General features: G+C 40.1%; 1 protein-coding gene across 3 annotated transcripts in view; it reads left to right on the top strand.

Annotated features, from left to right (window-relative positions):
* Positions 1-1390: 1390 nt before the first annotated feature.
* Positions 1391-26950, top strand: part of fnbp1l (formin binding protein 1-like) — a 54138-nt gene continuing 28578 nt past the window's right edge. For 2 of the 3 annotated variants that reach the window (XM_085437261.1, XM_085437260.1), the window contains exon 1: positions 1393-1546. In XM_085437261.1, coding sequence (XP_085293387.1) covers positions 1523-1546 — 24 coding nt within the window. In that variant the 5' untranslated portion in view covers positions 1393-1522. Of the gene's footprint in view, positions 1547-26950 lie in introns of all 3 variants that reach the window. The other variant, XM_085437262.1, reaches the window with a different exon arrangement.

Here is a 26950-nt window from a genome sequence, read left to right as displayed (position 1 = left end):
AGCCTATCCCAGCTGTCATAGGGCGAAAGGCGGGGTACACCCTGGACAGGTCGCCAGTCTGTCGCAGGGCTAACACATAGGGACAGACAACCATTCACACTCACATTCACTCGCACATTCACACCTAGTGGCAATTTGGATTATCCAATTAACCTATCCCCACAAGCTGCATATCTTTGGACAGTGGGAGGAAGCCGGAGTACCCGGAGGGAACCCACGCAAACACGGGGAGAACATGCAAACTCCACACAGAAAGACCCCGGCCTGGTGTTGGAATTGAACTCAGGACCTTCTTGCTGTGAGGCAACAGTGCTAACCACCGTGCCACCGTCTAATGCAGCAGAATTTGCAACTATGTAGACAGGAATGGAGCAGAATTAAAAACATTTATTTTTAATTTTAAACGTAGTATTTAAATTCTTCAACCTTTTGGATTATTTCCAGGTTCAACTTGCAAAAATTTACAATATTTATTTATTAATTATATATAAATCAAGATCTGTAATCATTCATCTTGGCCGCTAGAGGGAACCACTAAATCATTATTAAAGAAACTGTAAACGGATTATATTTAAAGCGTTTTTAATGCTCTAGGTCATCAGAAATACTTTTCTGATACTTTTCAACACTTTTCAAATAAATATTTTGCCTCGTACGAACTTTTAATATACGCGCTGATGTCAAAATAGCAAAACAAAACAAAAATAAAGCTATCCAAACACGTAGCTTTAAACATGACTTTTTGAAATAAAAGGAACTATAATGAATTATAAATTAATTTATTATTAACACCAATAACAACCGGCTTTATAGAAATGATGTGTAATGATGGAAATATGGTAAGAGATCAGGACAAATAAAAAAATAAAAAATAATAATTAAAATACACCAAAGACAAACGAAATTAAAATATTTATCTAAATATTTGTTTTATTGGCCAGTAAAATGGGACAATGTAAATTACTTCTTATTTTAATTAATTTTAAATAACCAGTCAACAAATGCGCCAAAAGAGAGCTTCGTGAAATATGAAAATGACTGAAATTAAAATGTATTACATTGTCATACCATAAAATCTGTTTTTGTAATTTTTTCCTGCAGCATTTCGTATTATGCCGACTAAATAATTCATTCCATTTCTATACTCGAGTTTGTATCCAGTTCATACATTTAATCAGTGTTTGAATTAAACTGAGCTGCTGAAAATGTGTCTTTTTTTATTTGTATTTTTGCTTTACTCTGTTCTTTCTTTATTGTTGGTTACAGGTAAATACACTTAATATGAAAGACCTGATTAAAAATGTTCACTGAACATAAATCCGTTTTTCTCTTTGTAGATTGTCTGTGGTCCAGGGCCCCTGGAAGGGCGTCCCTGCTGATTCAGGAGGAGGAGGTGAAGGAGGTGGAGTGTGAGTTCAGTCGGCAGACAGTCGGAAGGACCGAATCCCGGCGGCCGTTTGGAGAGTCTGAGCGGGGGGAAAACTGCTTCCAGTACTGGAGAACTCAGAAAGAGGATTTCGCAATGAGTTGGGGAACGGAGCTCTGGGTACGTTTCAACTCTTTTTAAGTGTGCTTGTGAGAAAGTGCTGGGCTTGTTTTCTTTGTGTTTCGGCCCGGACACCGCCGCGACTTTGGGGCAATAGAGCGGAAGAAAGGTGCCGTGTTACCTTTTTAGCTTTGTGTCGCGGAGAGCGGCTAGGCGCTGGTGCTAGCCTGGTCGGCTGCGGTGCTGTAGCCGGCGAGGCTAAAGCTAAAGCTAATCCGAGGCGCACCTTAACGGCTGTGACAGCGGAGGAAACAATAGGCAGGCACGGCTGCAGACACACGGCCACGACAGCGAGCCGGGGTGCGGGTCACGCTGCCTCCACCACCCGGCTATTTGCCAGCTTTAATAATATCTGTGGTGGTAAATTGATTTTAAAAAATTGTTTGTTTGTCTGGCAACTTACTAAGTTGGATGTTGACGGTTTTCTTACATGTGTTACACCCAGTTTCTGGCAGGGACTCCCGGCTGGAGGGTGGAGGGGAGAGAGCCCACTGTCCTGCTCGGTCTCCTTTTAAACGAATCGCAACTTCACAGCCGTTTGATTCACTTACTAATTGGCATAACGCTTCCCTTTGTTGCCAGCTCTCCAGCCTTTTGTCCCAACTTCCATGTTACTGGAAGGAACACATGGTTATTATAGACACACATACGGCGTTACATGTGGACCTCACGCCGTGTGTGTCCTACCTTTATAGTGAAATCATGGCTAAAATGTGAGTAACATTTAAATGTTACAAGTGTGTCAAACACGAGCTGCAGCCGATATTAGAAGATGATTTTTTTTTACCATCCCTTTCTCAAAATAGTGTTTCTTAGTTGCAGTGTATGCAGATTTTAGCTTAAATTAATCTTGCGGTGGGGCTCCATCCTGTATTTTTTTTGGGTGTTGGCCATTACGAGCTGTGTAACCAGAAAGGCTACCAGAAGCACTCCCCCCCCCTCTCTCTCTGTATATGTGTGTGTGCAGGAGGAGGAGGAGGGAGCACTTCATCTCCCCAAGATGATACTCCTCCGGCTGACCTCAGTGATTATTATCTGCATTTTAAAATAAATTCATATTTTTTTCCTTTTCTTTTTCTTTTTTCTTGCTCAGCCCTCACATGTAACCCGATCATCTGCTACCCACAAAGAGAGATCTGTTTGGTTGCCTGAGATGCAAAAGAAAAAAAGGGGGGGGGGGAAGACTTGGGAAATAAAGCACACATGGACTCACATATGATTTGTCAGGGGTTTGTTGGCCTCGCGTCTGCTTTGAGAGTTTCCCATTCAGTTTTTCTTCTGTGGATCAAAATCACAAAGAGATGTGAATGAATGGTGATCCACTGTGCTAATGTTGTGGTTGTGATGAGTTTGTGAGCTGCAGAAATGCATTGATATAAACAAAGGAAAGCATAAGTCTGTGTGGGGGTTTTACATGAAATGCTCTGTGTCTTGTGTTTACCACAGCCCAAGCAGTGTACTGTATATGAGTAACAGAAAATTATGAATGATGAGATACGCTGTCACATGCTCCAGTCTGTATACCATCAGTGAAGCGCTTCCGATATGCTGACTGTAGACGCTGGCTGACACACACCGTCATAATCCCCGAGTCCGCTGATGGGATTAATGTGTTGGCTGTCTGATGTCAGATTAGGGCTTATCCTCCACAAGACACCACATAAAACTGTTGATTGGCTGTTGTGCTTTACAGATGACTGCCCCTCTAATGTCAGGAAGTGTGCTTTTATTTTCTGTTTTTGTTTTATTCTAAAATTGAAGTCTCTGATTTCAAATAAAAGTCTGAGAATAACAATAACAATAAAACTGTGTCCAACTAAAAGATTACAGTTGGCTTAAAAACTGTTATTCTATGTACAGTTGGTTAAGTGGCTGCTTCACCTATTAAGATACTGGCTACATTTTGCTATATTCTAATGTGAGCAGTTCAAAACTCAATCAGATTAAAAAAAAATGAAATTCTCACATTTGGGCGGCAGAATTTAACACTAAGTCACCCCAATCGCAGTTTGTTTGTTTGTATTTCACCCTGTATCACCTTCTTAGGTGTCGTCCCTAAATGAAACGGGAAGAAGGGAAGCCAGCGTCGTTTTCAGTGCGGCTTTGTGCTTTTACTCCACTCTTTGGCTTTAGCCCAGCTCTTTGAGACGCTACAAAGCGAGCAAGGAACATCCTATTACCTCGCTGGCTTCCTGCCGTCCGACACACACTCGTGAAGTAGGAAGCGTTTGTCTGAATTAAAGCTCTTCTGTGTGTTGTATGAGTGTGTGCGTTAGTGCCAGGATGCTGCCATGCTGTGCTTTGGTCTCTCTGGACGAGGTGAGTTGGAGGCCAGCACAGTGGAGCAGCCAAGTCTGACTGAAGGACAAGAGGCTGACGGGCGGTCGTCTCTGCTGATCGGCCAAACCGAAAGACTAGGATAAGGGGATCGAGAATGGGAAGGTGTGGGGTAGTTGGAGAAAGGACAGGCTGGACATGATTTCACTTAAAAGGCTGTCCGATGGAAAGGAGACTGATTGTCGAGGCTCAGATTCAGAACAGCGACCTGGTTTTAGCTTCATGCACAAAGGCTCACAGGACTTTGGTGCTCTTTCCTTCATCTGTCGTGCACATTGTCAGAAAAGACTCGCTATTTTGATTCTTCACATGTCACACGGGAGGTGCTGTGCAGGGTAGTGGGGGTTATGTGTAAATGATTTCATGCATTTAGCAAGAGGATTGTTTGCGTTCTTGGCATCAGGTGGCCTTCAGACTCATACAAGGGTGTTTGTTATCATTGCTCGTGTTGGTGATATTTATAGACTGGCCTGCAGTATGTCAGAGTCTAGCGTCATCTATTTTTATGGCACTATTCTTGCTGCTTTCAGGTCTTTTTGTGTCTTTTATGCAAAAGATTAGATACTTTTGAATAATGTTGTATACAGTAGTAGTAAAAAGTATACTTACTATATGGCATTGTGCCATTATTAGAGAAAGACAAAAATCATTGGGAAATTGAACAGGGCTATACATTTTACCCAGGCTGGAATTAAACCTGAGACTCGGTGCTGACAGCTGGAAGCTGCTCCTGTTTGTTGTCTTTTGCAGCCATTCAGCTATCGATTTTCCACCAAACACCTCACATTTGCAGCTTTTATTTGTTCTTTTTTTTTTTTTTGTTTCATCATCATCTTTTTCTTCTTTCAGCATCTCACCCTGTCCCTCCTCTGTCACACCAACCCTCTGCATTTTCCTTCACTACATGAATCTTCTCTGTGGTCTTCCCCCCTTTCCTCCTGCCTGGCAGCTCCAATATATCCACTATTCCTCCCCAGAACATGTCCAGCCTTTTTTCTATGAATTTGTCTCCAAATCAATCAGCCTGAGCTGTCCCTCTGATGTGCTAATTTCTAATCTTGTCCACTTTGGTCACGACTAGTGAAAATCTTAACATCTCTAGCTTGGCCTCCTGTCTTTTTGTCAGTGCCACCATCTCCAAACCAAACCAGCAGGACTCACTACCATCTTATAAAACTTTCCTTTCAATCTTGTTGCTATGCTTCTCTAACAAATCCCTCTGACACTCATCTCCAGCTGCTCCACCCTGTGTGCGCTCTCTTCTTATCCACTCCTGTACATTGTCTGTTGCTTTGGATGTTTAAACCCATGTATCGACCCTCAGTATCGCTGCTCCTATCTTCACTATCTCTGTTTACCTTTCCACCTGTCTAAGTGTCAGTTGCACACATGTTTTTTGTCTTTCTTCTAGTGACTTTCATTCCTCTTCTTTCCAGAGTATTACCCCCCCCCCCCCCCCCCCCCCCCTTACCAGGCATGTTTTTCTGAACCGTTGGAGGTTTTTTCACCATTTTCTTTTGTACAATTGATGTCACTCAATTTTTAGTCAGGATTTACACTTGTGTAGTTGGCAGTTGTGATGTGTTATCAATGTGCAGCTCTGAGGATGTGCTGTATTGTGTACGTATGCTACATTTTGTCCTCTATTGTTTTCTGACTTTGTTGCAGTGGTATTATTGGGCCATTTCAGTCTGAATCTTTAAAAAACAACAAGTCCCTCGATCATTTTCCAGAGTTCTCCTCACTCCTTCTCCCATTGAGGCTGTGCCTGGTTTTAGTCTGATGTCCACAGACTTCTGATAATGTCTGCTTCCAGTTTCCGTTGACTGTAGCCAAGGGTCTGTTATTCTTATGATGATATAAAACTGATAACTTAAGAGTACATCTGGTTTGCAGCATGCAGAGTAATTATTCAAATTTTATGGGGAGTTCTTAGCTTTAGTTTCTGAATGTGTAAAATATTTTGACAGCTCTGTGTGACTGTCTGTGTAGCATAAACAGAGAACAAATCTCAGGCTTTTATGGGCAGTGTCTTCTCTTTCTCTTCCACTTTGATAGCGGAAGGTCTTTTAAGAAGGTTCCTACTGTTTAACCGGGCAGTGGTCCGGTTCGTTGCAGGTCACAGCGGGTGCGAATGATGTCATGTTGAAGCCAAGGGCAGTGGCCTGGACATGACAAGCTGTTACAGTCAGGCCTGGCCAAGCTTGTCAACACATTGCATGAATGTGGAGGGGGTGTTTTTGTAGGTGCTAGTGAGAGGCACGTTGTTTTCAGCTCTGGATGTGTGACGCGACTGATGCTTGACGCCCACATTGCTTCGTGGACGTCCTGCTTGTTAGGGTGGATGTCTTTCTTAATTAACTGAAGCTGTGCCAACACACATTTACTAAAGACAGGGATGATGATGAAGGTGGACGGGAATGAAGGAAGTGTGAGAGAAGAAACGCTGCAGAGGGAGGAGGTTAATGATGAGAGAAGAGGGAGGTTTTGGGTGGTAGGAGGTGAATAGATGAAGGCGGATGGATTGCGTAGCAAGTAGATTTTAAAGACTTAATGGGTGAGATGCAACTCTAATCATCCTAGTGGGAAAATCATTAGAGACAGGGTACATCAAGTATGAATAGGATGTAGTGGGTCAAAGCAGAGCATAATGAGTTTAGATAAACGGATCCAAACATTAATCAATTTTGCTGAATGGCAGTGGAAATTACCCTACAAAGCTGTCTTTTTCTCTTTGTTTTTCTCTCAAACGTCCGGGTGAAAATTTTAGTCTCACGTTTGTGTCTATCGAAATATTTGGATTCAATGACTGGAACATCTAATTTTCTAATGAAGAGATGCCAGCATGGCTCAGTAGATGTCAGTCAGAAGTGGGCGCTGTTAAGAGTGTTGCTGTTACTTGTGTCTGTTTTTTGGTGCTGCGATTTAGGTTATTCATTAGTTTATGGATTACATTAGTTATATCAGAGCTTATACGGTCTGAAATATGAATGTAGCCACTTTGCTCGCTGTCTTTTGGTTGGTAGAGAAAGCAGAAATTACTTGTGATTGTCAGCCACTGAGCATGGAGGACTATGATGGGTATTATGAACTGTGATAGTCCCAGAAATCACAAACCTACCTTGTAATGATAAAATACTTCCTGCTGAAGTTTTACAACTTCTCTCATCACGTATATACATGGACTGGTTCTTATATAGCGCTTTTCTACTCTTCCGAGCACTCAAAGCGCCCAGAAGAGTTGTTTTGTGCATGATTTGAGAGCTCTTACTTAAACTGGACATTTTAGACCATATTTAAAGGTCTCCACTGTGAACACAGAGAGCTGGAGAAACAACCAGGTAGTCATTTCCATTAAACGTATTTGCGTTTGCCACCTGGGACATACACACAGCTAGTGTGAATGATTTGCGTGGTGGTAAGAAACAGCCATAGAGACCCTTACGCTCAATGTCCAATGCCAAAATTTTGTTGAGACTCATGGAAGTGGAAGTTGTAATCAAGGCCTTATTCCAGGTCTTTAAATTTGGTTACCTCATCACATGCTGGACATAAAGGATAATAATGGACTAAATTTTGATTCGTACAAGCAACTTTTTCTGCTTTCTAGCGTACACACACACACACACACACACACACACACACACACACACACACACACACACAACCTGCTCTGCCTCCTCTGAGGCACACCTACACAAAATTGATGCAGCTTGCAGGGTTGAAAATACTTACCTTAAACATGCATATGTTCTGTTGGCCACCAGGGAGTGATGAATTTGGTTGCAAAAATAATTCTGCATGTGTTAAGTCTTTGAGAAAATTGGCATTAGCTCGCTCACTATGTGACCTCAGAAGAAAATTTCCTGAGAAGTTTTTAACCTTGGTTGATAGTTTCAAGTCATGCTGTTGTAATAATGTCCGATTTGGAGTCCACATCCATCAGTACAGTGACCTAAATGCTCAGCTGAAGGCTTCAATTTACTAATGTGTCTCTCACATGCATCTGTCTACGTTGCTGACAGATTTCCTGAAATTCCAAAACACAGCATATAAGCAGACTCATTGAAAACACCTGTCGGGTGTACAGAGCTTTGAAGAGCTCAGAAAGACAATGTTTCAATTAGTAATCAACTAGTCTCTCTGGAAAGTGATTTTAGCACACCCTATCCCCGACGTAATGGTGAGATTTAATCTAAATCTGTGCGTTTGAATTGTGCCAGCAATGTCAGGGATGCCGTAGACAAGGAAAGGGAGACGGTGAAATGAAACAGTTGGCTACAAAAAGAAGAAAATGAATTACAGAATCACCATCCCACCTAATTTCATTCCTGCAGGCTAGTACACACACACACACACACAAACACAGAGCCTCCTTCCTCTTGGCATTTTTACAGAATTTATCTCCACTGTTCCACTCGTCCCTTCTTCTCTTCCTTCCTCTTATCCTCCTATTGCCTCCCTCTGGATTCGATCACAGCTGCATCCATCCTCCCAGCTGTTTAGCAGTCAAGCTCCTCTTGAGTTCAGACCACAGGACACCTGTGCCCCTTTCATACCAGCACTGTGACCCAGGATGAACCCTTGTCCCATCTGTCTACATGGGTCAATGTGTGCTACATGACCTAGCTGTGTCAGAAATTATTGTTGCTGTAAACAGTACCTTTATTTGACATTAAAGTTGTTCTTTTTTAAACTTTGGGATTGTTATTACTGTTTGTTCTTTAGCCAGGGGACTAATTGTGGTTACAAGTCTCCTGGAATTTCCGTACTGGTTCCTATTTGGGAATTTGGCGAGTGACGTTTGGCCTATTTTTAGATGCATTTTAGATTTTTGACTTTAACTCATTAGCTGTGTTTCCTCATACTAATCATAAACATAACATCTTACTATTTATACATTTTGATGTTTCATCATTTATTCTGATTTATTTTCAGGAAGTATAAAGTGATTCACCACAGACAGAACCAGTTTTAGACCTTGGAGCTTAGAGTCACGACTTGTCAGAGCTGCAGCTGGGTTCAGTGTTGCAGCTGGGTTCAGTGTTGCGCTGTCTTCCAGGAGTCAGTCAGTCTGTCAACTGTTTATTAGTCAGTTACTTTATTAGCCAGTGGATAAAAATGCTGCTTTAGGACATGTGGAAAATTGGAAGCTGTTGGGAATTTTTCTGGTGAATTTTCCCTAGAACTCCAAACCAGTCATTACACTAAACCTCTGCTGAATGTCTGGCTGCTGTCAATCTCTGCTTGTGTAACATGAAAACAGACAATGGTAAATTTTATATTAATTCTCTTTTAATTAATTATCACAACTAGTCTTTAAGAAAATACAGCTTCAAATACTATTATATCCATGTATCTCTTTAATATATGTGCATATTTGGTTTGATTAGGTCTTTGTTTGCAATATTTTGACTTTATCTTAAACAGTCCATCAATTTAAAGGAATTAAGCTTGCTGAAATTATCAATATAACATCTTAGAATTTGGCACTTACAACCAAGTGGAACCCACAGGGGCTGAAAAATGAAGACAGCATAGAAGATTTGAAAACTGCAGTTTCTTCACAAAGCCACCTGAGGCTGACTTTAAAAGCAAGTTAAACCCCACGGACTCGGATTAAAATGCCAAGCCTTACAGCATCACCTTTTGGAGAATTTAAGTGGTCTTATGTGACAAAACACAGTTTACAGTGTGCAACAGCTGCTGTTTTCTTTACTGAATTTTGTAACTTTGTTTGATAAAAAACAAAACACAGTGCAACATGTTGAATCTTTAACATGGAGAGTCTAAAGTCGGTGGGGGTCTATGGCCATGACATGCAGGGTTTCCATCAGTGTATTTGAAGCCTGCCTGGTTGAAGTATGGTATTGAGCATGCTATGGCCTATTCCTTTAAAAAAAAAAAAATGTATATTAAAAAATGTGAATAATTTTAATAAATAAAGTTTAAAAAAGGAATAAGGAACCCATTACTTGTTAATAATTAATATTGTATTACCTTTTCAGAGCAAATCCTATAACTGTGCCCGCTTATTAGTGTATGCTACATTATTTATAGCTGTGTGTAAAATTAGGTCAAATAATCGATTTACTTATTAAATATAAGCATTTTAGGTCACACTTTATAATACTGTCCCCAATCAAGGGCATAATTCCCCTGTCATTCAACAGAATTTCAATGTTCTAGAATAAGGGAGCGAAAAATCCAGTTTTTAAAGGAAGCAAAGAAATGATTATACTGCAAGTATGAAATGTTCTGTGATTCAACTGTCCTTACAGTCTACTAATATGAATTTAATGAGGACTGTTCTCCCTTACCAACTTATAAGAAAAAATAAATGGCATCAACATTTGCAGGCCTGTGCAACTTTATGAAGATGCAGTCTAACCTTTTTTTTTTTCTTTCACCATCACTGTCCAAACATAACTTGGTGTACAGGAAGGGAGGGTCCCATGTCCTGCAAAATACCTGGAAGTTAGGCAAGGTTAAGCCACTTCATAATACAGCCTGGACCCCAAAAATACAGTGTGTGATGGGAAAATATTATTAGTTACCATGAGATTACACAGTATTTAAAACTACTTGCTTCTTGTATTTTCTCCTTTTCTCTAAAATACTACTTACTCAACTTACAATGACTCATTCACTACCTTCTAATTAGTTCTTATTTCCTGTAAAATACACGAAGTTGGGTACTGCTTCTTTTCTTTTACTTACAGTATACATTTTTTTTTGTGTGCTGTAAAAACTTGACTTGTTACCTCCTTATTTTAGTGTACCAACCTTCAAGCTGAAATTCTCTTTAATGGAATAAGCCCCCTGCAATTAGTCATATTATAACGTGTTTTTTTTATCTTTGTAAATCAGGGTTTTATTTATTTTTTATTTATTAATTTTCAAAATATATTTGCTTGTGTGGTGTTTCTGGGTTTCTTTCTTTCTTATTGTTATTAAATATTAAATCAACAAAATAATTAGCAGATCATCTACCTGTTAGGGAAACAGCTCAGTTGCAAGTTAGTGAGCAGAGTCCTTTTTATCAACATCCTGTTTACATCACTGTGATGACATGGTTTTTATTTTTCAGTATACCACTCTATGGATTACACAGAAGCCACTACTACTATTTCATTTAATATAGTATTTTATATAATTATATTATTGCCTTTACATAGAAGCAGCATGCTTTGATAAATTCGATTAAAATAGATCCAAGCAAGGTTTTATTAGGCTGTGGAGTCTTTGGTGAGCCTGATAGACCATGCAAGAGCGCTTCATAGATGATAAATGCCCTCCAGCTGATGTCCTTTGCTTGTTGTGTACTAAACATGTCAGGTGCCGGCTAAACTTGCTCACCTGCTGGACTGATGATATCTGCTGTGCGGCTGGACATGATACCAAATCGCTACAGACTTAAAAACAAAACACCGGGACTTGCAGTGTTTCACAAGAACAACATCGAGGCGCTCATTGTCCTCAGTTTCAAGTTTAGTGATCTTTCTCAGTGTTTTCCCTAAAGGCGTCTTCACCTTGAGTGATTTATGGCAGGCTGAGACTTGATTTAGCAATCAAGTGATGAATGTGGGAAACTTACTATTCACCAATCCATAACTGTAATCCCTGATTACAGAAGGAGGAACTTCTAATGGTGTTTTTATGGTTGTCATGCAAGCATGGCGCTTGCTGAGTTTGACGTTACATCATGTGCTGTGTGGCATAATCTTTGTTGTACTTCGGTCGGTCGTGGGCCTCTCGATTTTTGCAACCTGCCGCTGCAGCTGGGTTAAAGACACAGGTGCAGGATCATGCTGGTTTTTTACCTCTATATACAGAGGGAGAGGTTGCAACAGTTTGAAAACTTGAGACTATGTAAGGAGGAAACACTTGGCAAAGTCTTTGCTTCCATTGTTGAGATATTTTCTTCCTACATCAACACGTATGTGGCAGTATTGTCTGAGTGGTGACAAATATTGTTCAGGAGAATACCGCAGCAAGCTTATGATGCCTTAACGGCTGGCATAAATAGACACAACTGTGTGATGATGTTGCTACGGCAAGCAAAGCAACAAATGGGGAGGGGTTTCTGGTGCTCTAAGAAGATAAAAAGATGAACTGTTATGGAAATTCCAACTTCACAGTCAAGTTATGGCATCGAAGGTGTGGATTAAATGGTAAAATTTGGAGACAGAATGTTGTCATCTCATGGCTGATTGGTTTGTACTGTAATTGTAATGACTCCATTCTTCTCCATTCTTATGCTAAAGAACTTAATCCAACCCATCCTCTTCTGTCCCGGGATCATGTTTGGACAATTCCAGCACAGATACTTTTGGTAAGGGGTTTCCCACGGGCCAAGATAAAATAGGAAGTCTTTCAAAATGGTTTAATGTCACAGAGCCTCAAATAGACTTTAGTGATGGTGAAACGCTTTTCAAAGAAGTTTTCTCCCATGGGCTGCATGTGGGAAGATGTTTTTCTTTCTGTCTGTTTGAGTTAAACTGGATGAAATCCTGGTGTGAGTAAAGTATGCGAAAGAGACAACAAAATGCTGCTTATTTGGTTTTACTGGTCCATGTGTAAAGTCAGGAAATTGTGAGAAATGCCTGAAATTTTGATATGTTGAGCAAAGTCATCAACTGGATGTCAGTCCCACAGGTCTGATATCAGCTGTGGTTTACAAGAAACCTCTCAGTGATTTCTATGAATCCTGATTGTTTAGCTTGCTGCTCACATTGCATGGGAAAAATACAGTGGACGTATTTGTGGGGTATTTCTTGTTGTGACGTAGCATGTATGGGAATCACTGGCCTTTGTCAGAGGTTTGCCATATTTTGCATACCCTAAATATAGTGACATATTGAGAGAATGCATATACATGGCTCGAGTGAAACTAGGACAGGCCCCTCTCCCCTTTCCTGTCTTTCTTTTCTTTCACCCCCCCTCCCGTGCCCAACATACAGCCTGCTTGCATATGAGGAAACAATGCTCATTCTAGCAGCAAGAGTTTTCCCAGGCTTTTTATTTGGCCAATGAAGTTTCAGAGGCCCATAAAAATGCTGTGTTGCTACACTGTGAGCTGCTCATTTGCACATACTCGCACTAGCTGCTCAGCATGGAGGGTTGCTGGTTACCTTGGTAACCTGTCTACCAAGTACCTCCTGGTTACAGCAGGCACCCCAGACCATAATATATCAGGTAGTCAGACTGCTGAGAGTAGCAGCCTACCTCCAAATTCAGGAAACATGATATGAGAGCATGTAAAAGACCTGTTATTCTTTCTTTGAAAAGTGGGAAATATACTTACTGTAGCTCTTTTTTTTTCCTGACAGCCTTTTTCTATCCAGTACTTGATATTGTGTGAAACCCAGTCTAGGTAGATGGCAACAATAGCCTCCAAACAGGATTCATATTACTGAAGCCATTTGTGAACCAATTTAAAGCCATTTGTGACCCTGTATTGTCTCAAGGCAGTCTTCAACAAACACTACTTTATTCTGATTTAGTCTAGACTCTCCATTGTTCATTTAAACCCTCTTGGCCAGACAAACAATGTTAAAAAGGTTAAAAAAAAAGAGATGCAGTAAAGCTAGTAATGGTCTTAGTACTAACTAGGAAGGCATCCGAACCATTCTTTGTTGCTACCAGTGCTATTAAAATTCATTGTATGATACCAAAAGTATCAATGAAATGTTTTAACATTACCTTTTATTTATAATGCAAGCACTTAATATGAACATGTACTATATTGTTACTCGCTAGCAAAAATGAAATGGTTTCCTAGTCACTAGTCTGGATAAAGGTCGGATAAAAAGTGTTCCAAGTTACATTTTTAACGCCGTCCTACAATTGAGTGAAATTTTCAACTGTAATAATAAGACTGTGGCTAAATCCAGACTGTTCATGTTTTTAAATTGAAATCTGCCTGCAGACGCTTCATGTCACCACCACAGGCTCACACACTGAAATTTTCCAGCCTAATCTTCTGATTGACTCATGTTCAACTGACCATTTAGCTTGGTCAACTAAAAAAGTGGTTCAGTTACTGACATTTAGTTGGCCATTAAAGCGCATGCCATACCCTTATTCTGTAGAGGGTTTGGACAGAGGATTTGGAGCATGTCTTAGCTGGCTATTGGCAAAAAGGTGTAGTACAGGCCGGATAGATACGTCATCAGAAAGCACTGCACAAATGCTTTTGTTGCCAGACCAAAATTCCTGGAGTGATTTCTTGAAAAGAGCTCAATAAAACAGTCATTGAGCTGATATGTCAGTCAATTTACTCACGGGAAATTCTCCTAAAAAAAAAGTGATGCAACCATTTCTCTAAAGAGAAGTCAACAATTTACTTGTCTGTGTTACATAGTGGGGTTTTCCTTGCATCATAAAGAGTATGTGACTGAGAACAGGTACTGCCCACCAACCACAGAACAGCCTAAAGTCTTTTATCTATAGCCTAAGTACTTGATAAAGAGTAAAAAAAGTAAAAACAAATCTGAGTATCTATATACACACACAGGCGCGCACGACTTCCGCACAGTGAGTTTCAGTGGTTATTCACATTAACCACCACACATCCTGTGTGTGTGTGTGTGTGTGTGTGTGTGTGTGTGTGTGTCCACAATATGAAAGTGCAGGATGTGATAATTACTAAATCTGTTCAGCAGTCCACTGAGTTGTGTCATCAGGCCTGTGTGTACAATCACAAACAAACAGCTCATTCATCTCTGGAAAAAAAAGCTCAAGCATGCTCAATTTATCCAACCGCTAACTGCAAAGTGCCTTAATATCACAGTCAGGGTTCAACATGAGGGTCCAGCTGTGTGCGTGTGTGTGGTAGAATGTGTGTAATGATCATGACACCTACCCAACACAGGATACATACTGGTTAATGTGGATGACTGCAGGTTATGACGCTTGTTTTGGGTGCTGAGAGCGGGCATGTTTTTTCTTTAGACAACGAACACATCACATCGGTTTAAATCGACTCAAATCTAAAAAAAACAATTATTTTTATTGATATGGGAAAATGCTTGTGTTTTTTTTACCTCTGTTGAAATGTGAATAACAGAGTTACTATCAAGGATTGGGTCGATTATTTATGCAGCTCTTGTCTTAAAAAAATGCTAGACAAAATTATGACCCATTCCTTTCAGCAAAACAGTTCAAAGTCTCAGACAAGACTTTAACAAATGTTTAAATCTGTGTGTGCCTCGCAAATGAAGAGCGCCTCACATAGCAGTATCATTGGAATATTCCTTACAATGATACCACAGTGTTCCCGTATAGCCAGTGGAAAATTTCCTTAAATAGCTTTTTAACTCAGAAAGTGCATGCCTTCAGTGGAAACATCTCCTCAGATAACTCTTTACCCTGGTATGCATAAGCATGCAGAAATGCCCTTCTTTAGGGAGTGTCTGAGCATGATTGCACTCATCATGTGACTGTGAACAGGTTTTTTTTCCCTTTGGTGTTTACATGTTGAAAGGACAACTTGTGTAGGCCAGCCCACTGAATGTGGATCATGTGGTTTAACCATTAACTCTATCTGATATGACTAATATATACTAGGAGGCTACAACTTGGATATAGAATAGTCATCACCTAAAGGGATTGGTAGTAGTTTCAGTTGAGAGAAGGCGTGTTGGTATTAAAAGAGCTGTCAAAAATCTGTATTTTTACTCTTTGTAATAGACATACCACTAATGTGCTGTGGCACTAGTTAAAGATGCTGACAACAAATTTAGCAAAACAGATGGACTGATATGCTTAATATATTCCAAGTTGTAAACTTTTACCGTCTCAGTAGTGCAGAAAACGATAAACACAATGCTTTCAGCTGTTCTGAGCTAACCTGAAGCTTCAGTACTGAACAAAAGTCCGGTACCGGTCTTTGAGTCGTTTGGTGCTGGGCCGTGAGAGTTGAGGCTAGGGTGAAAAATTTATGGTTTTCAGGGGTTTTATCATTTTTTATCGCAATTGTTTTTTTTGTTTTTTTTTAATCGTTAACTCACTCGTACTGGTTTCATTTTGTTGTATTCATCCGCGACACCTTAACCCTCTCAAGCTCAAATTAAACTCTTTGTTGCTAATGCACAACCAAGTCCTGCAGTGGTACTTCTGAGTAAATAAAACTCATAAAATATGTATGTGGGGTAATAAGATTGTTAGTTTTTAACTGTTGCAAATCGGCAACGCCTGCCTCGAGAGGGTTAAAGGCCGGTCCGCAGCACAAAAAAGGTTGGGGACTGCTGTTTTACAGTGGTCTTTAGCAGTAGATCTCCAGTGAATGCTTTTTAAAATTTGTCTTTGGACCATTTTAAGAAAAATGTTTTTTTGCCAAAACCATTACCCTCCCTACTGGGTTGTGACTTCTGATCTACTCGAACTTCATGAAATACTCAAAACAGCCATTCTGGTATCAACAATTGTGTCACTTAAATCACCTTTCTTCCCCAATTCAGTCTGAATTTCAGCTCACCGGGATGTATATATTGGGAGAGCTTCTGGAGTCCATGTTCATGCGGTATAAGTCATAACCGTCTCTTAAGACTTGTATGCCTCATGATTTACTCATGGAAGTTGGCCCTTTGCCTTTTTTTTAATGTAACATTACATTTACTTGATTCATACAGAATTATTTTAATTATGCTGAACTGGAAAAATGGAAAAGGAGCTGTTTCGATGAGCAAATCATGAGTAATGATGTGAGACTTAAGTCTGAGATGCATGCTCATGTAAAATAAGCACTTGCTTAAAGTTTTCCCATTTTTTTTCTGTGTGGGTTATATTTGTTCATATTCAATATAACAAATTACAGAAGCCTTAAAAAGACAACGTAATGAGCCCAATAACTGTTCAAGCTTTGTAATAGTCATGTTTCATCAGATTGAAATCAACCCAGGATTTGAGTACCCACATACATACATGTATGTGCAACACTGAAAACCTTGAATTAAGGGTAACCCTTGTTTTTCTTTTCTGAACTGAATGGTTTCTGTCATATTTCATTGACAAATTGAGGATGGATCAGAAATTAATGAGGATGATCAGCTTACCAGAGGAAACCTTGGAAAAACTCAGAACCTGTTCTAATGGTCATCAACGACGCAACATATATCAACATTTTAACTGATGTAAGGAAGTCTCAAAAGTCATCATTAAGGGTACAGGGGAGCTCATCAAATGTTGTCTTTTTTGTGGGAAAGAGTTAAACCACACAAGAAAACCACTATAATATTTTTGTGGGCTGAGGGAGAACATGTATAGAAAGACTGTGTAACTGTTGGTGGCTTCAAATTGTAAAAATATTCAGTCCATCCTATCACGTGCAAAAAAATGTCTTTTTGCACATCTGCTTGCTCTGTGAACTGATGTCATCCTCTAACACATCTGGCCTTTTAAAGGCTCAGAATAAAAGGGCCCTCACACATCTGTCCAAAGGGTTTCCCCTGCTGCTCCTTTTCAGAGTCAGATGGTGACCCAGCATCACCCTTCAGTGTCAAAGGGTCGCCCGTTTTCCCCAAGCATCTTTTTCTCTGTTCACATTTTGTCTTCATTAAATATCGCAGGACAAGTGTGACTAACTGGAAAATTTTGTTCCCTTTCAGTCTTGAAAACAAACTGAAAGCACTTAATTATTTAGTTTTTTTAATTTTTTTTTTTTTTTTTAAAGCAAATTACCTGAAGTTGACCAACAAGATGTTCAAAATTAAACAGCGGTCCTTTCCCCTCCCAAAAAAAAGGGATAAAGTTTCTGTCGTCTCCTGTGAAACACTACTACGATCTGTCACAGCATCATCATATCTGCATGTTTTCAGTTGACATTGAAAGACTGGTTAGAATAGCCATGGACTATGTTACTTGTATTGGTAACATGGTTAAATTTTTAAAAATGTGCTATAACCAGAACTTGCTAGAACACAATCATATCATTAGATTCATGTCTATCTATCACATCTCTCTCTCTCACTCTCTCACTCTCTCTGGTCTAACTAGTCTATCAGGGTGTGTATGCGTGGCAGCAGGGTAGCTAGACAATGGTAGGGATCAGGTTGCAATGAAACCAGACTAGATAGGCCCATGCAGGAGTGCCCAGGTATAAGTTTGTTTTGCTCGTACAGGTATTAAATATAACATGAATGACGTGTAAGAGCAAAACCACAGTGTTTGGAATTAAAATGAGTGGGTGGTTGCGTTATCAGTTATCTATACCAGCTGTAAATAGTTTCATTCAACATTGACCAAAGGCCATAACTTATTTGGTATTGTTAAATGTTGCCTCGTGTGTTCATTCTTTTTTTGTTGCAACAAAATGCGAGGTTTATTTTGTTTGTTAGCATTTTTGTGTGTAGCTACAGACGATGAATGTGTAATTTCATAGTAAAAATATGCAACTATGAAAATGTTACTTTATATATCTTTGAATTTAAGCAACATTTTTTTACAAGTCACACAATCTACTAGACTAGGCTATCTATCAGTTTTAGCTTTAACAATGGCCTATAAATGAAAATTTAAAGAAGAGACATTATTTTATTTTTTATTATTATTTTATTTTAGTTAAAAGAAAATAAGTTACAGGGATTGTTGTTTTTTTCATGGGGCACATTGGCACAAAGATATTCATATATTGTTCTGCTGATATGGAAAGAACACAGGAAAACAGTGTGTGAGTGTGTATCGTGGTAAATGTGATCAGATGATTAGCATCATCCATCCATGTTTATGATCAGCATATGACACACACGTGCACTCTGCTTAAACTAGTTTAATATTTTTTCATCTGTCAGCAACAAAAGCTTGTTATGCACTGAGTAAGTCTGATGTGGTTAAAGTGTAACTGTTAGTGATTTATGGTTGGATTGTAATGGCAGAGGGGGAGGCAGCTTTTCTTTGACATGACCAGAAAACATGTGGATTTAAGAATCAAGAACAAGAAAAATTAGAAAAAGTGCACTACATGAGTTTATAAAAAGACACTAAATACGTAGTTTTGTTTGTTTTTAGGTGTTTTTTAAGTCATTATTTGCTGGAGTTAACAGTGGCTAAATTACTGATGCAGGGGTAATACACGCCGGGGTGTTCTCCTGTGGCAGGGAAGCATTTGGTTAATGTTTAAACACATCTCAATGTTCTATCTGAAATGGCTCACTAGCTCAAGTGTAGCTGGTGTGCAGTCGTTTTTATTCTTCATTATTTCTTTGGACTGTTTAAGAACCCAGTCACAGAGGCTGGAGTCCTCTGCAACTATCTGGCAAGCATCAGTCATGAAGTAATAAACAAGTATTACTCGATCAGTTGGAAGTTGATGGCTTTTGTTGAGAAAATGACTGCTAAGCCCCCAGTCATACAGGCCTACAGACTGGTCAGTGACACCTTGGCGAGCACTTGTCGCTACGGGAAAAATGTGTATTCCTTTAACTAGTTGGCAAAACCCTTTTTGTGATTTCACTAGCACATTGCTGTGGTCATAGTTTGAGTGGAAATTACAAGGTTCTAGGCTAGCTAGTCTCAAAGCTGTAGTTTTAAAATTGGGTTTTATCTTAGTTCAAGCTTTTTAGCAATGTACTTAACCCTTGTATGGTGTTCGGGTCTGTGAGACCCGTTTTCAGTTTTTCTCAAAAGAAAAATTAAACAATTAATTATTTTTTCAACCTGAAATTCATTGGCTTTGGCTTATTTTCTGTGAAGAACATAAATCCGAACTAATTTTCAATGACCTCATACTGTACCTCCCCCCACGCATTTACATTACATACAAGGTGTTCGGGTCCACTGGACCCAGGTCTAATAAAAGTGTTGAAAGTGTAGGTCCTGTGTTCCCACACTCTGTCTTCCTCCTTTCTGGTGCTGCTGATAGTGTTTTCTTCCCCTCCTGCTGGCGCACAAAGTTGCAACATTGTTGAAAATTCAACTATCAACACCGTCTGCTCTTACATTCCCACACATTTTACCCTCTTTCTTGAGGGATCCAAATTTTATTTTCTCATACCCTGTCCCACCTGCAAATTAGGGGCATAATACTATAAATAAGACGTTGCCAGTGTGGTTCCTTATCACAACTGATCAAGATGGCAAAAGATTATCTGCTGCGAGGGCCATCCAATTGATTTTGGAAGAGAGAGGGGCTTCGGATGATGATGATGACAAAGAAGTTTCAGAATATTTCACATTTCTGAAAATTCAGAGTCTGACAGTGACTTTGAAGAAGAGGATGAGGTTGAGCACCATTTAGTAACAAAACGAAGACGAGTACCCCATCTGCAGCCAGCTCAGGACCAGAACAAGCCCACCAGACAGCAAGTGAAGAAATATGGATGTCAATAACTGGTGAAATTGAATGGTCTTCTTGCCCAAGAAATGAGCCACCCTGCAGAGCTGTTACTGTGATAAGCCAGGGCCAACACGGCTGACATTTACTCATGTGCAGGACATCAAGTCTTCATTTGAGCTTTTCATCCCAGATTCCATCCAGAAAATTATTCTGGATTGCAGTAATCTAGAAGGAAGGTGTGTTTTTGGAGAGAGGTGGAAGGAGATGGACCAAATTCATCTAAGAACCCCAAAGGCCTACTATGGGGTTCTTATCCTTGCAGGAGTTTTCAGGTCCAAAGGGGAATCGACAGAATCCCTGTGGGATGCAGAAACCGGCAAGAAGCTTTCCGTGCATCAGTGTCTCTGGAAAACTTCCACAAAATTTCCAGGATTATCCGTTTTGATAACCGAGATGACAGACCAGCTCGACGGCAGAGAGACAAGCTAGCTGCCATCAGGACAGTGTGGGATAAGTGTGTGCACCACCTCCCCCTGTTTTACAACCCTGGGCCTAATGTCACCATTGATGAGCAGCTGATCCCATTTAGTTGTGAAACATATTGCTTCACGTGTAAATGTGTTGTCTTTCCACTCACTCCGCTTGATTATAACTGATTTATTTTTTTATAACATTTTATAAAAAAAAAAATAAAAAAAAACGAGAAGCACATTAATTCATAAATGTGATCTAACAAAGGTAAAGGGAAAAAATTAACCATGTTTGCTGTTCATATGGCTTGTAATTGGGATGAAGTAAACATCTGTTGAGTAATTTAACATAAAATTGTTTGATAGTGTTCATTTGGAAAGCCAAAACTCTAGTGGGTCCACCAGACCCATGAACACTGGCTGAGTAACAAAAATATGAACACCACACAAGGGTTAAAGTCCTGCATTAGTTTTTGGAGTGTAACTAGCTTGTGCTCAGTGGAGCACCTGCTAGCATTTTCTCCTCCATAGCCTGGTAGTACTTGATGGTGTGTTTTTGTTTCAAGTGCTGAAACAGATTTGTTACTTCCACCTTCAGCAGACTGATCTCAGCACAATTTCAGTTGCATAAGTTACACAGTTAGCCACTGTGTTTGACTACCGTATTATCCGCACTATAAGGTGCACTTAAAATCCTAAATTTTCTCAAAATTCGACAGTGCACTTTATGTATGAATTCTGGTTGTTCCTACAGACCTTGAACCTTATGTGGTACACGGCACTAAAATATCTGTCAAAAAATGTATTAGTACGACTTTGGTAAGCTATGAAGTCGCAATGCTTGATGGATTGTCGGAGCATTACGTCTACTGTAGTCGGGAGCCTCGCGGAGTAATGTGGGTTCAAAACTCCGTCCCCTTCAGCTCCCAAAGTCAAACGAACACTGCGGCATCACTGAGAGTTAAAAACTGTCTAAATTTTTTCATCTTTAATAAAATGATCAGCATTGCTGCTTTACAGGGTGTAACAGTTAAGTTTAACATCCAGGCATCCATGAAAACAGACTTTATGAAATTTAACAGAGTTAGAAGTTAGAAGGAAGTTAGCTCTGCTATCACTTATACCATAAATGAAGACAGAAAACTAAACAGCAGTGATGTTTTTAGGGTTACTGAAGTTTGGCTAGCTGGTATATAATGATGTGCTACGTGATTGCTAGCGACACAGCTATGTTAGCATAACATAAACACAGTGAAGCTGGAGGATGAACGCCAACTGTTTTCCACTCGGTAAAAGTTAAGGCAAGGGTTCCCAATGGTCAGGGACAAATGCAATCCCATGGCAGGATGCTGTAAACGGACCAAACTTCAGTCAGGAGAACAACTGAGATAATCCATTCACAATACGAGGTTAGTCATTAATATACTGCAACAACATGGAATAGAGCAGCTGCGAGAGATTTCAGCATTAATGGTACAGAAGTGGAGGAAGCAAGAAGAATGAGTTGAGTAAATTTTGACTTATCTGACTGTTTTGCTTTGCCCCTTATAATCCGGTGCGCCTTATGTATGAAAACAGACTCGTACATCGGCAGTGCGCCTTATAATCCTTTGCGTCTTATGGTCCCAAAAATACGGTAAAGGTGTTCCTACACGTGTAAGGTAACCTCTTGATATATTTATATTAGGGGTGCAACGATACACAAAATTCACGGTTCAGTTTGGTTCGAGACTTTAGTGTCACGGTTCGATATTTTTTCGATACAAAAAAATGTTCATGCCTTTTTTAATATGTCATTTATTAAAATTATAAATATCTGATCGAGAAATCACTCATCTTTGGAAAAGAGAGTTTATTACAGAGAAATGGCTCTTTCCAAAATAAAAGCTATACTATACACTTCTTCTGGGCTATATTCTCAGCAGCATATTAAACATATCAGGTCCCCATAAGGAGAATCATGTGCTAACGGCTGTCTAAATGACTCGGGTAAAGTTTGTAGCATGCCTGCTTGTTGTTTTTGTCTGCTTCCACTTGTCTTTGCACTAGGATGATGTCGGAGTAAATGTGCAGTCATATTCGTTGTGTTCCCACTAGTGCTGTCAGCGTTAATCTCGTTGAAATGACGTTAACGCCACAACACGGCAAATCTCCGTTAACGAGCTACCGCGGATCGCGACGTGGGTGGGGCTGGATGGCCAACACGTTAACAAGCAAACTGCGCTAACGCACTAGTTCCCACCAATGTAATTGAGCATTGCGTGGCACATCCGACATACTGTTTTACTTTAGTCCATGACGTGCTTACCTTCAAGGTCATACTTCACATGAAAACCAAAATAGTTCCAAACGCCACATCTGAATGAGGGTGGGGGAGGTTCAATTTGCCATGTTGCAAGGAGAGCTTAACTTCTGTCTCGCTAGCTTACCCTGCGCTCAGTGAATCTGCGTTCGACTGCTCCACCTAGGCTGCACTGTCGAGCGCAGATCCACTGAGCGCTTAACACAGACAGCATCGTCAGAAAGAAAGTTGATAAAATAAATTAAAAATTTTGTATTGTTCGATACATATGCGCACCGAACCGAAAGCACTGTATCGAACGGTTCAATATCGATACGAGTATTGTTGCACCCCTAATTTATATATTATGGGTTAATGGACGTTGATCTTGTATTTGATGACCTCTTAACGTGCTTGGAAACAGGTGAACATCCACTGTTGCACTGTTGCATTTTTACTTGTAAAAGTACAGTGTTTTCAACCAGCATCTGTTCCAACTTTCCATTTTTCAGTTTGTGTTAAAACATCTGTGTTTATAGTGAGTTTTTCTTTTTAAGCATCTGTAAAGCTTTTTTTCTTTCTAGATGTTTTCCTCAAAGTCACAGTTGCTGGAACACAGCAAATGCTGGTTTCTATTAAAGGGGGTCCAGGACCAATGATGGGCCAAAAATGTATGACCTATGCTAGAGAAGTATCTGTTGACAATGGTTAATAATATTCTCAGTTACAATCCAATTTCTTTGCTTTGAACCTCCGCAGATGCCAAGTCATGGTTGCAGTCATGTGAAATCAATTAATAGTTTCCTCTGTAATAACTGCACACATCTGTGAACTCTTGGAGATAATCCTCAAATCTGACAGTAAACACGCAGACTGAAAAACAAATGCTCGGACTATCACATGAGAGGAAACACCCGTGTGCTCACCTCAACCGAACCATTTGCAGTGGTAAACAAAAACACACACCCTGACTGGACAAGAGCTTAGCGGGTTTACATGGGAAAACAGTCTCAGTGTGTGTCTGCAGGCCTGAAGCAGCTCACTGACTCAGAGCAGAGTGTAATCCACAAGACTCACCGATTTGTTTTAATCCACCAAAATGGTCTATAATTTGGACACCTGTGAATCACAGAGTTCCTTTAAGGTTTGTGTGGATAGGCAGGTTTGTTTGTGCAGGGTCACAGTGATGCATGCACTGGTTTCTATTTCTGCTGGGCAAAGAATGAGGCCTGCAAGGCAAAACAAATAGTAGTAGATGTATAGGTGTGTGTTTTTGCGCATGTGTTTACAGTGTGTGAAAACGCTCAATTAACTATCTCAATTAACTTTTCAACCTGGCACACTGAGATCTATCCAAACAACACAAATCTAAGGTTAAATACCTTAACCCCCCGTACTGTATTTTTGTTGCTGGTTTGAAAGCTAGAAGCTGCGTACGAGAACAGGTGAAAGAACGTGCAGTGCTGTGTGGAGTACTTAAGCATTTAGTAAACCCTCCACCACAGAATCATACTAATGGGATAGAAGAGCTCTCTGAGCGCTCTCTGGGGAGTCAGTTCGAAAAACTGAATAACACCTGTAGCAGAGAGTGAAATGGGTTCAAGAAGCTGGCTGTTCCTGCTGTCTGCAGCACAGTTAAGGAGGTAAAGTCGACGGCATGCCAGAGCCCCCTTCTGCTTTGCCCTTAGATGGCAATTGGATGCTGTTCAACCCAACAACCTTACAGCAACAAACCCAAGTCTATTCAAATCCACATGCTCACATCAAGGGAAAAAGCAATGTGTGTGTGTTTGTGTAACATTCAGGTACACACACACTATGTGTTTTTACCTCTTGCTCTCTAACAGGGCTGAAGGTAGCCAGGAGTTTTACGCTCAAAATGAACCCACTTTTATTTTTGATGGAGATAAAAACAACATAAAAGACAAAAAAAACATTTTGCTGTCCTGTTTTTTTTTGTTTTTGTTTTTTTAAGTATTTGACTTGATCAGTATCCTCAATAAATCTAAAATCTGCTTATGGCTCAGGCTTCTTTTGCTGGGCTGTGGTTGTGTCATGGCTCACCGTCTGCGTCCCTGTATGCAGACTTAGACAAAATAATTATCTCAAACAGGGCTCATGCACCAATCTTCCTCCTGTTATCCACTTGTTTTTCTTACCTCCTCTCTCTCTCCAGGCCTCTCCTCCCTCACGCTCCCTCTTCAGCCTCCAACACACACATTTCTGTCTCATCTCCCCACCACATTCCTGGTAGAAATTTCTTTTTTCTTTTTTTGGTTTTTGGGTAGCGTGAGCGCCGATAGACACAGTAAACACACACACATACACACAGTGCAGACATAGCCTGAGGGTCTTCAGTGTGATGCCAGTATTTCAGACAAGTTGACATTTCCCACCCAGTGTCTGCCTTGTGCACACCAGTGTGTCTGTGTGTTTGTGCGTGTGCGCACCACGCTCTTGAAGGAAACAGTGTGTAATTAGTCTATTGTCTTAGTAGTATTCTCTATGCTAATTAACCTCGCGTTATCCCGTTGAATGCTCCCAGGCTGGCTGAGTATCTGATTGGCTTTGGAAGTGCCGTGTGGCCGTCTGATTGGTTAGCAGGAGGTGTATTTGCTATATAATCTGCACACAAAGAATCTTTAGCCCCTCGCAACTGGGAGCTAAATGACTAATTTATTCTCTCACCCTGAGATTTAAGTTCATTAAAGCAGAGCAGTGCTTTGTTAGAGAGAATCTCAGCCAAAGTAGATTTGTGACCCATTTTTATCATGCTGTGAGCCATTTTTTTTTTTAGAGATTTCACCATATACCAGCTACAGTGTCATGTGTCCAATTAGTCATGTGTCAGCCTAAAAGTTAAACACTAGTTTTAATGGCCTCACCTGAACACTGACTCTGATATATTGGCTGACATTTTTCTTTGTATGGAATCACATTTGACTCTAAAATACTTTGCCCAAGTCCTGTGACTGCAACACAAACCCAAATCATCACCCCTCCACCAGTTTGTATGAAGTGTTTGTGAGTAGGGCTGGGCCATATGATACCGTTCACAGCAATACCGGTATAATTTTGGGCAAGGATAAGAAAATGAAATATCGCGATAGAATATGGGTAAAACGCGCATGCGCAGTGCCGTTGTTTTCATACGCACATGACGGAGAATGAGAAGGGCGAAAGCGGGTCGTTAAATGAAACGGATGAACCAGAACTGGTTTGTAAAAATGCTGCAACTTCAGTGGTGTGGAACTGGGTTAGCTTTCGTCCGTCAGATATACAACAAAGTACTATTTTTGGTAGAGCGTGCTAGCGGGCCGTCGTTATTACCGTGTTTTTTGGAAAGTACAGCACACTTAAAATCCATCCTTTTGATTTTTCTGAAAATCGACAGTGCCCCTTATAATCCCGCGGGCCTTATGTATGAATTCTGGTTGTGTTTACTGACCTCGAAACGATTTTATGTCGTACACGGCGCTTGAAAATCTGTCAAATGTTTCAGTACGACTTTGCTAAGCTACAAAGCCGCACCGCTTCGTGGATTGTCGGAGCATTGCGGCTATCGTAGGCAGGAGCCTCGCGGAGTGATACATACTGTGCTTCTACCGTATTGTGTGTGTATAACCTCTTTTTAATTTTGTGGATATTATACATGGTTATGCTGAGGATATGTCGGCCAATTTCCACTGGAAATGCCTTTTGGTTCAACTGTCAGCAAGGAATTTGCATTTGCACTGTTAAATTTTTATGACTTTAATGCACATAAAAAAACAGCTGCTTGTTTAAGTGAAAATACATTGATGGGTTTGTTTTTTGTTTTTTTTTGCACTAGTTGTGGAGTTGTAAAGTATTTTGTCTAGTGCCAATTATATTGTCAGTTATATCGTTATCGCAAATTTTCAAATGTATATCGTGATAAATATTTTTGGTCATATCGCACTGCTCTATTTGTGCTGATATGCTGTGTTTGGGGTTTTTGTGGTGCTGTGCATTATAGCCAGACAGCTTCACATTGGCCTCGGCTGTACAAATGACTTTGT

The sequence above is a fragment of the Copadichromis virginalis genome, linkage group LG17 (assembly GCF_057382275.1).
Source record: "Copadichromis virginalis isolate Kocher_CV1m ecotype Utaka linkage group LG17, C_Virginalis_male_GT1.1, whole genome shotgun sequence".
NCBI classification, from domain to species: domain Eukaryota; kingdom Metazoa; phylum Chordata; class Actinopteri; order Cichliformes; family Cichlidae; genus Copadichromis; species Copadichromis virginalis.
Note: the sequence above shows the minus strand (reverse complement) of the source record. Positions and strands in the feature narration are given on the sequence as shown.